Genomic DNA, 15,428 nt, shown 5'->3' with positions numbered 1-15,428 from the left:
TCTCCTCAAAAATCCACAGTCCCCATAGCATTTTTGTTCCTGTCTATTATTTTGCCTTTTTATGTGTGGCAGCCACTTTGTGTTGCCATTTTTTGACTGGCACCCATCAAAATTCTAAATGTGCCCATTGCCCCCCTAGAAGGTTGCCAGCCCCTGGTATAGAGTAAAATGGATTTTTCTTGAATCCTTCTCTCGTGTTGCTATGTCCATTAAGACCTCTTAAGTGCACTGGGACCAGTTTACCTACAAGATCACCACCCTTCCTATGTGCCCACTCAACTGATTTGGTCGGTGGAATTGGCACAACTACAGGTGCCACACAACACCTGTTCCCTATTTGTAAGAACTCAATCGTTTTGTGTGGCTGCCCCTGCACTGTGGAACTCCTTGCCTCTTGAGAACAAGCAGGCGACATCACTTATACACTTTTCAGCGCCTGCTTAAAACATTCCTGTTTAGACAAGCCTACCCAGATACTTAGAAAGCTGAGGTAATATAAATCTATTTTGATATTTTAACTTTTGTATGTTTTAAAGTAGGGTTGCAATTCTATTTTTTCTTGATTTCATTGATTTATCTTTTTATAAACCGCTTTGTCATCTCAATCAGCCTCTGTTTTTAGTTACTACTTTAGCTACTCCTAGGATTCAGTTTTGTAACAAGGCTGGTACTGACCTCAAAGGTTTATCACTGCACAGTGGTACCTTGGTTCTCAAACTTAATCCATTCTGGAAGTCCGTTCCAAAACCAAAATGTTCTAAAACCAAGGCATGCTTACCCGTAGAAAGTAATGCAAATGGATTAATCCGTTCCAGACTTCTAAAAACTACCCCTAAAACAGCCATTTAACATGAATTTTACTATCTAATGAGACCGTTGATCCATAAAATGAAAGCAATAATCAATGTACTGTACTGTAAAATAAATAAGACAGTATTGTAGATGATAAAAAATAAAAATTAATTTTTTTTCTTACCTGCACTGATGATAGTCATTGCGGGGCTTTTATTCATTTCCGCAGTCACACAATCAGTCAGTAGCTGAACTGGGTTGCACGCAGTCACAAAAACAAATTAACCAAAAAAGCCTCAAAAACAAAAATGCAAAATAAATAGCAAAAACAAAAGCACCAAATTTAATCCATTCCAGAAGCCCATTTGACTTCTGAAATGTTCGAAAACCTAGGGGCAGCTTCTGATTGGTGCAGGTGCCCCGGAAACAATAGCCGACAGTCATATCAGATGTTCAGCTTCCAAAAATCGTTTGAAAACCAGAACACTTATTTCCGGGTTTTCAGCATTTGAGAACCAAGGTGCCACTGTATCTGCCTACAGAATAAGCATACAGAGATCCCAGAACCAGTAAACATTTTTGGAAGGGGTGCTCCGTGGACAAGGAATTGATATAATACTCCCGTGATACATTATCCTCCCTTTGCTATGCTGCATGAATTCAGGGAAATCATTGTATTTATTTACTCTCTTATGTTGCCTGGCCTTTGGAGTTTAATTTATGTCTCTTTTCAGGACTCGCCCTTTGATTTTTGATGATGTTGTTTTTTACCCTTGACCTGGAAGTGAATCCCACTTTGATCTTGTGGCATTCTTACCAGCACCCACCCTTCCGTACCCTGGCAGAATATTTCACAAGATCCCTATCTGCAGGCCCATCGGAGTGTCCACATCAACTGTTTGCAAATCGCTACAATATAGGCTCAAGTTGAAAACCCATGATTAGTAAGCAGTCTATAGCTCCCAGGTAAGTCTCGTGTGTCTATTCCCTAAACATCCTTTTGGAGTGAAAGGTGGAACAGAAACCTATCAGCCAAGTAGATTAAAAGGGAAGGAAACAGCAAAAGTAATTGAACTTCTTCTGTGTCATCCTTGCTAACTCTATATATTCGAATAATTTGGATTGCCAGTCCCTGATGGTTGGAATATTAGGGGTTTTCCAGTTTTGCGCCAGCAGTATCCTGGCTGCTACCATTGCGTATTGAAACATGGTTTGATCTTCTTGTCTAATCTCCTTCCCAACCATCCCTAGAAGGAAGGCTTCGGGTTTTTTAGGGAAGGTATATCTCAAGATCTTTTTTAGCTCGTCATAGATAAGTAGAGTGGGGTCATCTTTCAACTGAACTTTCGTTTCAGGGGCCAGGTGTGCTGAGCGCGGTTAGATGGTTTTACACTGACTTGATTTCAGTTCTGAAAAAAAGACAGAGGTTCCTTTCAGTGCTAGCTCCAGGTTTTGGCTGTTCTTTGGGCTTGCTACTTTATTTCATTGGGTTACAGACGCTTCAGGTTACAGACTCCGCTAACCCAGAAATAGTACCTCAGGTTAAGAACTTTGCTTCAGGATGAGAACAGAAATCGTGCTCCGGTGGCGCAGCAGCAGCGGGAGGCCCCATTAGCTAAAGTTGTACTTCAGGTTAAGAACAGTTTCAGGTTAAGAACGGACCTCCAGAACAAATTAAGTTCTTAACCCAAGGTACCACTGTATTATTCTATCCTACCTTTCCTCCAACTAGATTAAGGTATCATATGTGGGTTTCCCCCCTCCTCTTTATATCCTGTGAATGTGAGGTTAGGCTGAGAAATGGTGACTGGCCCGAGGTTACCCCGTGTCTTGCATGGCTGAGTGGAGATTTGAACCCTAGTTTCTCAGATCCTTGTCGAACACACTAACCAGTACGCCACACTGGCTCTGAGCATCATTTCTCCCTAAGTAGGTCTACTAACCTTTCTACTACAGTGGTACTTCTGGTTACGAACGCTTCTGGTTACAAATGCTTCAGGTTACGAGCTCCACTAACCTGGAAGTAGCTGCTCCTGGTTGCAAAGTTTGCCCCAGGATGCGAATGGAAATCATGCTCCAGAGACGCACACGCAGCGGGAGGCCCCATTAGCGAAAGAGCGCCTCAGGATACAAACGGTTTCAGCTTAAGAACGGACTTCCGGAACGAATTAAGTTTGTAAGCAGAGGCACCACTCTATAGCCGCTGCCCTTTCACTTGGTCTCTTCCTCTGAGCCCAAGCTGTATTTGCATGGAGAGAGCAAGATAAGCAGAGGTTGCTTCTTCTCCTTCTTCCCACTGACAGGACATTCATAGATCTCCAGGGTCCCCCAGCTGGAGGGTGGGTCTTTGCAAGAGCCGACCCTTGGCCTTGGCCCCGGCCCCATTGCAAACTTATCCAGGCAGCAGCCAGTTTGACAGATATTTGGAACATGTTGTAGTGGAGGGATATCTGCATATATGCCCTGCCGATGAGCTTCCCAGGGACATCTGCCTTGCCACTCATGGATTGGAAAGCTGAACTAGATGTATGCTAAGCTAGATGTTCTGATGAGTGTTTTTCTGTAACAAAGCAGCATTGGTTGTAATTGGAACTAAAAATAACTGTAACTGTTTTACTGTAATCTCTGAGCTTAACTGCATTATATAACCACCTCTCGTAAATGGCAATTATTTTTATGATTGCAAGAGCAAACAGCTGTAGCAGAAATCCCAGATCCATGACCTCAGTTGTTGTGATGCTGCCTGTGCAAATTTTCTTCTTTAGCAATCGCCGTAATGAGAATTTTGCCCAGTCTAGTTGATTGTTTTGCAAGCATCCTATAGATGATACTTGACAGGCTTTGCGAAGAGAGAAAAAGGAGTGAGATTACCATGAGAGCTCCACTGTTTATCATAAAGACTGCATTCAGAATATCATATTTCAGTTTATTAAGCCAATATTTGAACAAGCCTTATGACCCCACAGTCAGCCACTTTGTTCCTCCCTTCGCAAAAACCATGAAACAAACCAGTTAAACTTAATTTCTCCTTATTTATAAACCGTGGAGCTATGGTTAACAACTTCAGAACAGCTTCAAAGCATGGTTTCATAATGTGGCTTGTTTGGAAACCTTGATGTAACAGAAAACTATGGTTAACTGAAGACTTCTCGGTTTATTTGCCTGCCTACACAAAGGGGGAAGTGAAATGGCTGCATTTGGGGTCCCAAGGCTTGTTCCTGCTTCTTGAAGACGTTGGATACATGGGCGTAGGTTTTTTCTTCAGTTATGGGTCTCATGAGATAAATCCTGAAAGGCCAGGATTGGGTTTTCTCCATATCGGAGGTTGGTTGAGTTTCTGAGGTTGTTCCATATTTATTCTTTCTTTTTGTAGCACATGATTATGTCTCATGGAGGGGCGTTGGCTTTTGGCATGGGTCTTAGAGCTCTGTGTGCCCTTTCCAGATCGTCTACTTTGAGTTTCAGGTTTGGAATTGTGGTTTTTAGCCAGCATACAATGAGATTGGCCGGGTTTTCGTCCTCCATTTTCTCGGGAAAATTGCGGAGGAGGATATTGCAGCGTCTACTGTGATCTTCAGGGTCTGCTAGTTTAATTCTCGCTTCCATGCTTTCTCTTTCTTGGCAGCTATCCATATCAGCTAATTTATTTTTCAGACATGTGTTTTCCTCTTGGAGTTGCTCTATTTGTTTTAGTTGCATCTGGTTTTCCTTTTCTAGAGTGGAGATGGTAATTTTGACTCATATGCAGTTTTAATTTCACTGTGGGGCCCACGGGACCTGGATGTCGGGTCCAACGGTCTTCAGTGGTTCAGGCCTCTTGCATGGACGCCATTACAGTTCTTCAAAGAAAAAAATAAAAATATAATAATAATATAAATAAATAAATTCCAGCAGGGGAGGGCCTGCGCCGCATTTGTTTTTCCCCAGGCTGGTCTCTGGTGTGCGGTTCTTCTGGGACCCCGGCTTGCTCTTTGCACTAGCCGCCAGGGAGGTAGGCTCGGGGTCGGGCCTGGGCTAGGCTGAGTGATTCCTTGTGGTGTCCCTGGCCCTCTCGGTACCCTCCTACCTCTCTTCCTTGGCAATGGTGGTGGCAGTGGTTTCAGCAGCAGTGGCGGTAAGTTGGTGCTCAGCTGGGGGTAGCTCTGTCTTGCCTCCTGTTTTTCTTGTTTTTTGTGTCTGGCTCCGGAGGCCTCCATGCCCCGGAGCTCCGCTAGGTTGTCAGTGGGGTGCTCTCGGTCCCAGCAGGATTGAAGTTGTTGGGGGGGGGTGCAGGAGGCCCTGCCTGGCCTCCTCGGTTGTCATGCTGGACACCCCTGATTCCCCCCCAATCATGGCAGCAGCAGTGCAGGGACTAACAGGTAGTGCAGTTGGTGCTAGCCATCCTCAGGAGCTCTGCGCAGCCATGTCCCCGCTAATATACTATTTTTAACTTCTTGCCTTACCCCTCTGCTTGAAAAAATCTCTAGTTAGATAAATAGGAAAGCATCTACCATCCCTGTCCTTTTAGGAGTTCTTGGTTTCCATGAAGTCGAGTGAATCAGCGCCTTTGGTTATGTGTTTCCTGTTGTGGCTGTTGAAATATTCAAATTGTACAGAAAACCAAAGACTGTTTTTACCTGTGTTGGCTTGATGAAATGAGCATCTGTTTCAAAGAGGACAAATTGGAGAATAGTTGTTTTAAAGGCTATTTCAGTATGAATCTGCGAATCTTTACCAGTGTGTTACACAGATTTCGGCCTTGTGCCTTTGTTTGTGCTGCCAAGGGCACCTAGCATTAAATCGCCTCATGTCCTAATCTTTCAGCTGTTGTTTACGGCCGTAATTTCTCATGGGGTTGGCTTGGGGGCACAAAATGTAACCTGTTCTTTGTTTTAAAACTGTAATGTGGGTGACTTCAAAAATGATGCTCCTTGCCACATTTACCAGTTGGTATATACCGGCACTTATTCTTGTAAGTCGTATTATGTGATCAACTCCTAAAGCATCCCTTGTGTGGACCCCCCTGGACCCCCTGTTCTTCCTCTCTGCGTTTGTTACAAAGATGATTTTGCAGTTTTAGCATTTCACACTCCCAGCGGCAGCCACTCTAGCATTCAGGGCAGATTTATCACTTAATTCAGTGGGTGATTTTGAATTTCTTGCTGAGGGAGATGAATGCATTTAACCTTTCATGGCTACACATATCCATTGCATGTCGGACTTGCGGGCTGTTGAATTCTCTCCTCCCTTGGAGGATTTTATCTTCTTTGTTAGAGAAAAAACTGCATCAGTGACCATACAGTTGTGCTATAAAAATAGAATTAAGTAGACTTTAGCAAATGTGAAAAGAATTATTTTATTTGCATTAGTTATTATTTCTGTTGGGACTGTGGACATGACCGTGGAACAATCTTTTGTTTACCTCTCTCTTAAGGCATTGCAGTGTAAAATTATAGATACAGTGGCACCTTGGTTCTCAAACTTAATCCGTTCCGGAAGTCAGTTCCAAAACCAAAGTGTTCCAAAACCAAGGCGCTCTTTCACATAGAAAGCAATGCAAAGTGGATTAATCTGTTCCAGACTTTTAAAAACAACCCCTAAAACAGCAATTTAACATGAATGTTACTATCTAATGAGACCATTGATCCATAAAATGAAAGCAATAAACAATATACTGCAGTCACACAATCAATCAATCTGTAGCTGAACTGGGTTCCACACAGTCACACGCAAAAAAGAGCCGCAAAAACAAAAATGCAAAATGAATAGCAAAAACAGACAGACCTCAGCGTAGCACTCAAATCAGAAGCATAACACTCAAAATGGAGCACACTCAGCTTCTGGAAAAAGTTCGCAAACCAGAACACTTACTTCCAGGTTTGCAGTGTTTGGGTTCCAAGTTGTTTGAGTACCAAGGCGTTTGAGAACCAAGGTACCACTCTCTCTCTCTCTCTCTCTCTCTCTCTCTCTCTCTCTCCCTCTCTCTCTCTAATATCTCACTTTACTGAATATATATATAACATAGAACATAAAAAGAGCCTGCTGAACCAGGCCAAGGGTCCAGCATCCTATTCTCACACTGGCCAGCTAGATGCCTTTGAGATGCTCACAAGCAGGACCTGAGAGCAACAGCACACTACCCATCTGAAATTCTTAGCAACTGGTATTCAAATACATACTGCCTTTGTTCCTAGAGGTAGCATATAGCTATGATGACTAGTAGACTTATCCTCCTCTAATTCCATTTTAAAGCTGTTTAATTTGGTGGCTAGTAGCCACGGATAGCCTTATTCACCACTGATTTGTCTAATCCTCTTTTAAAGCCAAAATCCATTTGTTATGTACAGTATGATTAGATACGTGTATTTACCACTCTTGAAATATGCCTTGTATTTTTTACACATCTCCACGTAACATTTTTCTAAATTAATTGCCCTTGTATTATTATCTTCATTGTTCCTGAACAAATCACAAAACACTTCGTTTGCCTAGTTCCCACAATTTTAAAGTGGCATTCGCCATGTGGAACTGTAGAAGAAGCAGCTACAGTGATGCCGTAGCAAAGTGTGGAATTCCTATCTGGAGGAGTTTATAATCTAATAAAAAGGCTTGAGCAAAACCAGCACCGAACAGTGCTTTCCTGGAAACAAAGCAAGTGGCGAGCGGTTGCTATAGCTGCAGTGCTTCGAGGAACATATGGCCTTTTAGGAATCACTGGAGACCTTCCCGCTGTGCTCCATTAACAAATCGTTGCTTCAGTACAAGCATAACCTCTGCAGTGACCTGCTTATTCGTGTATGTCCGCTGTGCATGGAAATCCTGTCTTGATCACAAACAGGGAACTAGAAGAAAATGCTGAGAGATGGGCAAAAGCATTTCCCCCAATCAGAAATAGCTTAACTAAATTTATCGCACTGTTTCTTCTCTCTCTCAGCTCTGTTCCCATCAATATTCCTTAACGCAGGACAAACATTTTGGAGCTCCTTAAGATTACATATTTCCCATCATACAGCCCTCTGAAAAACCACTTCTCTATTAAAATATGCCAGTTTCTAACAGGGCCCATCCACTGCTACTTCCATGCCAAGCTACTGCTTGTCTGAACGGTAGAGCTGGGTATAACTGGGCACTGTTTACCAGTAGCAGGCAGTGTGGTGGGTTGGCAGCACACACCTCTGACCTCCTCTTGCCTGTGTCACTGCAACAGACTGAGATGGAGAAGGGGAAGCAGTGAGGAGGTGGTGAGGATGACATGGTGCAAATGCAACAGTGGAGCCAATCCCCTCTCCATCCCAATGTGCAGCAGCAACGCAGAAGGTCAGATGGCCACCACTGGCACACCTACTAGCCACTACTAGTGTTTATTCTGCCGCAAGTGTTGTTGTTGTTTAGTCGTATCCGACTCTTCGTGACCCCATGGACCAGAGCATGCCAGGCACTCCTGTCTTCCACTGCCTCCCGCAGTTTGGTCAAACTCATGTTGGTAGCTTCGAGAACACTGTCCAACCATCTCATCCTCTGTCGTCCCCTTCTCCTTGTGCCCTCCATCTTTCTCAACATCAGGGTCTTTTCCAGGGAGTCTATCAAGGGAAGTAATAGTGCCACTGTATTCTGCTCTGGTCAGACCTCACCTGGAGTACTGTGTCCAGTTCTGCGCACCACAGTTCAAGAAGGACACTGACAAACTGGAACGTGTCCAGAGGAGGGCAACCAAAATGGTCAAAGGCCTGGAAACGATGCCTTATGAGGAACGGCTAAGGGAGCTGGGCATGTTTAGCCTGGAGAAGAGGAGGTTAAGGGGTGATATGATAGCCATGTTCAAATATATAAAAGGATGTCACGTAGAGGAGGGAGAAAGGTTGTTTTCTGCTGCTCCAGAGAAGCGGACACGGAGCAATGGATCCAAACTACAAGAAAGAAGATTCCACCTAAACATTAGGAAGAACTTCCTAACAGTAAGAGCTGTTCGACAGTGGAATTTGCTGCCAAGGAGTGTGGTGGAGTCTCCTTCTTTGGGAGTCTTTAAGCAGAGGCTTGACAACCATATGTCAGGAGTGCTCTGATGGTGTTTCCTGCTTGGCAGGGGGTTGGACTCGATGGCCCTTGTGGTCTCTTCCAACTCTATGATTCTATGATTCTATGAGTCTTCTCTTCTCATGAGGTGGCCAAAATATTGGAGTCTCAGCTTCAGGATCTGTCCTTCCAGTGAGCACTCGGGGCTGATTGCCTTAAGAATGGATAGGTTTGATCTTCTTGCAGTCCATGAGACTCTCAAGAGTCTCCTCCAGCACCATAATTCAAAAGCAGCAATTCTTCGGCGATCAGCCTTCTTTATGGTCCAGCTCTCACTTCTGCCGCAAGTACTTCTACCTTATCTCTTTTCTCAGGCTAGAAGGCCTAGTCAACTGAACCTTCAGTGCTTTAGTTTGTTTATTTCGCCATGGTAGGATGTCTCACTGTTGCCACGAAGTGTGCACCAGGTTTTGGGTGTCAGTAAGGTTAGAACCCAAAAATCAACCTCTCAAATTTGCAGCTGTAGCAGGAAGAGAATTCATACAACCATTTCTCATCTGTCTGATGATGATAACCCCTGTATGTAGAACGACCTCTTTCTTGCATCAGCAGAGTGCTTTAGCATCTTTGCCTCTGGCTCGAAGGTGTCATAGCCAAAGCCACCCATCTGAATCCAGAACGCCATGGTCCAAGCCAAGTACTCTTATTTATGCCAGCTGAGTCTCATGGGAGTTGTAATGTAAAACATCTGGAGGGAAACAGGTTGGGGAAGGCTTTGGTAGCGCACACAGGGGTTTGGGGAGTGACTTCACTAAACAGCTGTGTGGTAATGCCTGCTTCATACAATGTGATGATTGCAAGCAGTATAAGAAGCTGAAGTTTCTGAATTGGACGTAATATCACACCTCTCAGGCCTTCTACAGTATTGTGTTCCCTTCCTATATAGATTTTCTTTTGTCTGCCTGACAGCTGCATTATATTTCCAGTCAAGTAAAAATGAAAAGAGCTTAGCTATACAATACTTAGCATGGAAAACGAAATTGTTTGGCTTTTTCAGTTATAGTAATGATTGACTACTTAAAGAACACTAGCAAAATGCTAAATTGCTATTTGATGGTATCTTGAAGGGAGTAAGAATAAACTGCTTTAAGATAGTTGTGATTATTATTCCTCCATCTCTCTCTCTCTCTCTCTCTCTCTCTCTCTCTCTCACACACACACACACACACACACACACACTTCTGCATGTGATAGTGAAATATTGTTTGTGGCAAGGGTCTTATCTGTTATATCCACCACAAAGAGATGTTGAGATTTTTGCATGATGTCATCTAGTTCAAAAGGAAGCAGCCAGCAATAATGGGCTATTTACTATTGCAAAAAAGTAGAACACTTATTTTTAACATCCAGTATGTTCACCTTTGAAGCAAGAGCTTATTCCTTTGAAATGTGTACATGTTAGACTTTTAAGACAATCTGAATTGGACCAAAAATATCTACCTAATCCATCATCTTGTTTGCATCTGCAGCCACGTGCCTCTGAAAAAGCCACAATCCCTCTTGAGTAGACATTGTATCTCATACCATTAATAGCAAGATGCATGTAGAGTGGTGCTGATCTTTTTAAAAAGACATGTAGGCTAGAAACCAGCACCTCAACTTGTGGGAACAAATTCTATATTAATTATGCACTACATAGCCAATGGTCAGGGATGGTGAGAGTTGTCGTCCAGACTGGGGGAGACTGGTCTCCAGCCTTTCTGGAATTCAGTATTCCAAGAAATGAATAAAATAACAAAACAACAATTGGAAGTCAAACCAGAGTTAGCTTTATTAAATATATTTCAATGCAACAATCTTGATTTACATAATAAATAATTAATAAGCAATTTATTACAAGCAGCGAGACGTAATATAACTGTACAATGGAAAGACCTTTCTGGCACAATGATAGACAGAACAGTTTAGGAAACAGCTTTCCTTCAGACATTAACAAATAAGCTACAGTTGATAGGTGGAAAGATACAGAAAGATTGCTTTACCCCGCTGTGATTAAATTTTATAACATTTGCCAGTACAGTCATACCTTGGCATTCAAATGGAATCTGTTCAACTTCCAAAATGTTCAGAAACCAAGCGCGGCTTCTGATTGGCTGCAGGAAGCTCCTGCAGCCAATCTGAAGCTGCGGAAGCCCCATTGGATGTTCAGGTTCCAAAGAACATTCGCAAACCGGAACATTCCCAGGTTTGCAGTGTTCAGGAGCCAAAACATCCGAGTATTAAAGCGTCCGGGATCCAAGGTACAACTGTATTCCAGAAAACGAAGAAGCTCCACTACCAGCATTTGGCTCAATCTGGTTGATATAAACATAAATTACTATCTTTGCTTTCAACCCCTTTCCCACATTTGTAAATCTACCAACACTTTATATTGTTTCACTGGTAATTTAAAGGAAAAAATGACTATTACTCATAATTAATCTAAGCACAACCATAAGGGCTCATGATTAGGTGGTTGAATGTTATATGTTAACTATGTTTTGTCCTGTTTCCCCTTTGTTATTGTTATTATTAAAACCACTCCATGAACCAAGAACTTGTACATGGACCACTAATAAAGAATATATGTCATAGATATTACTGCAGATTTATTATTCTATTTTTGTGATGTACAAATGGCATGAGAATCAGTATTATTTATATCACTTATTATTCCTATGATCCCTGTTTATAAAGCCCATTAAAAAGTCTTTTTTAAAAGTGGAAGACTGAATCCCACAGAATGCTATGTTTTTGACAGAAGATCTGTTTTCAAGTTCTTACTGTTTGTGTTGGATAGTTTTTGTTATCTGAAAAATTGAATACTGTTGTTGTTTTTTAATGGTTGTAATAGTAGCTGCCCTTTCCATCTAAAAAGAACTTTGTAATATTCTTATACAATCTGTTCTGAACAATCCAAATTATCTGCTAAGCCTTGCATATCTATCTATACTCTTCCTAAAAAAAAAGAAAATGAAAACTTTTGACAATGACGTAGGAGTTGTATTTTTATTATTACTACTGTGCTGCTTTGATGTGGGGTTGCCGGCATGATCCTGGAGTTCTGAAATGTCTTTCAGAATAAGGCTGTTTTGTAAGGAGCTGCCCGTTTCCCTACTTCCCACATTCATATCCTACCATTATAATTAGTGCCCATTGAATGGTGTTTATCACCCATTTTGATACAATTTCCAAGGCAACAGAAGCGAAGGACCAGTCCTATAATTGGAAAAGGAAGCCAGTACTAACACTTGCATTCTGAGCTTCGAGAAGGATTACTACTTCTAGGTTCAGGTGTAGTAGTAGCAATGGAACTTCAGTTGGTTCTTAGTTCACCCTCTTTAAACAAACTTGGGTATTTCTCTACTTTGGAACTTTTAACTTTCTTTGTCACCACACATGTCCAGTGGACCTAACCTGCACAATATAGATGGATCAAGCTAACCACATCTCTCAAACGCTACTTCTCTACAGTTGAAAATGTGAAATTGCTATGTGCTTCTTTCGGTATTCATCAGCACTGGTACATTTGTATATTTTGGAAACTTTGGGTTGTGGGGACACTTACTGGACTCTATTTTGGACCCATGGACTCCTGAAGTGCAGATATTTTGACTCTATTACTGAATGAGATTTATTTATGATACCTATCTAATGATTGTTGGTTACTAGCTGATTGTTCCCCAGTAACAATGTGGCATTAAAAGTGGTAACAATTTTTCATAGCGATGTACATTTTCTTTTATTCTAGATGATGAGATACCTGGAATTCCTCGAGACGCTTTGAAGAGTCCACCAACAGATCAGCAGATCAACAAGCTTGCTAGGAGACTTGGACCTGAATGGGAGTGCATCGTATTGTCCCTGGGATTGACGCAAAATGACATTTATCGTTGTAAAGTCAATCACTCCTACAATATCCAGTCACAGATTGTGAGCGCATTCATTTTATGGAGGCAGCGTTTTGGGAACAAAGCTACCGTGGAGAGCCTGTGTACTGGCTTAAAGTCAGGAGAAGTGGATTCTTCTGTGATCCAGCAGATGTTCCAGTGACCCCCTAGTGTGACTGGAGGCTCAAAAGCCCCCTCTGTATGAAATTGAATCCAACATGTTCACAGAACTGGAAAATATTTGGCGTGCTTCAGTCCCTTTTGAAATGGATATAAGCACGCAGTTGAAGTAGCCACTCATGAGGTAGCACTACAGGTAGGAAGAAACTGGTGCCATTGAGCAGCAATTGGGGTAGAGGAGCTCCCACAGCCTTTGATCCATTTTCATCATCAGCGGCAGTGGTCAGGGATGATTTAGTCCAGCAACCTATGTGTGGGAAACCCAGCCAGATGGGCAGGGTATAAATAAATTATTATTATTATTATTATTATTATTATTATTATTATTAAGAGCCACAAGTTCCCATCCTTGCATTAGGAAATGCAAAGTGACAGAGGCAGCAGCCAGAGGCAGCGCTTCATGAAGTGCTCCCAAACCAGTAAGCTGTCATGCACCTGTGTAGTGCCAAGTCTAAGCACTCCTTGCCTTGTTTCCAGCCTCTCATCTCCTGTCAGTGACGTCCTGGAGACTCCTCTTCCACACAGCTGACACCCAGCGGCTGCAACCATTGTTACCTCAGGTTACAGACGCTTCAGGTTACACACTCCGCTAACCCAGAAGTAGTACTTCGGGTTAAGAACTTTGCTTCAAGATGAGAACAGAACTCGTGCTCTGGCGGCGCGGCAGCAGCAGGAGGCCCCATTAGCTAAAGTGGTACCTCAGGTTAAGAACAGTTTCAGGTTAAGAACGGACCTCTGGAATGAATTAAGTTCTTAACTAGAGGTACCACTGTACTAACAACTGCAGCTGTCAACCTTTTGTTTAGAAAGTAGAAGGGCATCCACCTGTAGGAGCTTATGTGCCAAAGCTACTACAGTAGTACCTTGGTTTTCGAACGTCTCCGTTAACAAACATTTCAGTTTTCAAACACTGTAAATGCTTCGGTTTTCGAACACGCCTCAGAAGTTGAACATGCCATGCGTCTTCCGCTGACTGCAAGATCCTGAGGCCTAGCTGTCGGCTATTGAGTTTTTCGTTTTAGAACGTTTCAGAACTCGAACATTTTTCCGGAATGGATTACATTTGATTCAGTTTTATGGACCACTTTTCTGCTTTAATATCTACAAAAGCTTAAAATGAAATACTAAAATCCTACTACAGTGGTACCTCGGATTACGTTACCTTCAAGTAACGTAATTTCTAGTTATGAGCGCTGCAAACCCAGAAGTGTATACTTCCAGGTTTCACTGCACGTGCGTGCACAGAAGCAGTGCCTCCAGATACGGACTTTTCGGGGTATGTATGGACCCCGAAAGAAGGGGACAACAGAGGACGAGATGGTTGGACAGTGTTCTCGAAGCTACAAACATGAGTCTGACCAAACTGCGGGAGGCAGTGGAAGACAGGAGTGCCTGGCGTGCTCTGATCCATGGGGTCACAAAGAGTCGGACACGACTAAACAACAACAACAACAACATGGACCCCTGGGATATTAAGTTTGTATCTGGAGGGTCCACTGTAATACATTTATAAAGAGAGCAGCAATATAGAATGGCCAATATTTTTGAAATGTTTTGGACTTGTTGAGGCTCAAAATATCCATTAAAAGGCATGGTTGAAAATAATGGTATTAGTCTGGTACCTGATTAGTGCTCATGTGGGTGTTTCTCTGTATGGTTGAAGGTAGTTTCTCAAATTCTAAGTGCCCAGATGTGCCCAGTTCGTGTATAAGGTGTTTGTGGGAGGGGGGGGGAGCGGGTTTTGGTTTGTGGTTTCTTGGTCTTGTTTTTAACATGTTCTTTGTGTTTTTATATTGTGAACTGCCCTGAGATCTACAGATGAAGAGTAGTATATTAAATAAATGAAATGAATGTTGCTATGTTCTGTATTCATGCAAAAGTTATGAACACCAACCTTTTTTGGCCCAATTCCATTGCGAAAATTAGGGTGCGCATTAGATTTGATGGCACATTAGATTCAAGTGAATACGGTAATTCAGTTCCATACACAGATGGAGGAGATTAACTGAAAAATGTTCTAATGTCCTAGAGCCAGCAGTGGAGAACCTTTGTGGCTCTGGAGGGCAGATCTTTACCTGGCTTCACCTTGTAGGCCAATTTTGACAGGTGGGTGGGGCAACCCACATGTCAATCAAATAACACCACATGACTTGACAGGTGGGTTGCCCCACCTGTCAAAATCCCTTTCAGTCCCTGTTATAGCATTTAAGCAGGGGAGAGTGAGGACTGTATGTTCTCTCTGCAGCAGTTTCTCCCACCATTTTAAAGATCACTGCTAGAGCAATCTTTGAAAGGGTGGGAGAAACCTGCTTTGAGTCAGTCCCCACTCTCCCATCTGAGGGCAGAGGAATGGGGACCGAGCAGTGAGGCAAGCACATGTTTCTTCATTGCAGTGTGATGGAGCAGCCTCTCTCAGAGCGGAAGCCTAAAACAGACACCAGCAGCTTTAGGCATCCTATTCTGTCATATAGCAATGAAGAGGAAAACCAGGTCTGCTTTCAGGTTTGCTGTACAAGCAGCAAGGAAAGCAGACCT

General features: G+C 42.7%; 1 protein-coding gene and 1 long non-coding RNA gene across 2 annotated transcripts in view; both read left to right on the top strand.

Moving 5' to 3' along the window:
• Positions 1–14,748, top strand: part of CRADD (CARD and death domain containing adaptor protein) — a 38,513-nt gene extending 23,765 nt beyond the window's left edge. Inside the window, exon 3 of the mRNA XM_079993483.1 lies at positions 12,575–14,748. Within this exon, the coding sequence (XP_079849609.1) occupies positions 12,575–12,876 (302 nt within the window). The 3' untranslated portion in view covers positions 12,877–14,748. The remainder of the gene's footprint in view (positions 1–12,574) is intronic.
• LOC307225589 lies at positions 6,756–10,656 on the top strand. The gene is made up of 2 exons (XR_013843100.1): positions 6,756–8,128; positions 9,114–10,656. It is a non-coding gene; the product is annotated as an uncharacterized lncRNA (long non-coding RNA).
• Positions 14,749–15,428: the final 680 nt, after the last annotated feature.

This window comes from Podarcis cretensis (genome assembly GCF_951804945.1).
Source record: "Podarcis cretensis genome assembly, chromosome: 10".
In the NCBI taxonomy this organism is placed as follows: domain Eukaryota; kingdom Metazoa; phylum Chordata; class Lepidosauria; order Squamata; family Lacertidae; genus Podarcis; species Podarcis cretensis.
The sequence above is the reverse complement of the archived record's forward strand: the minus strand, read 5'-3'. Positions and strand labels throughout refer to the sequence as shown.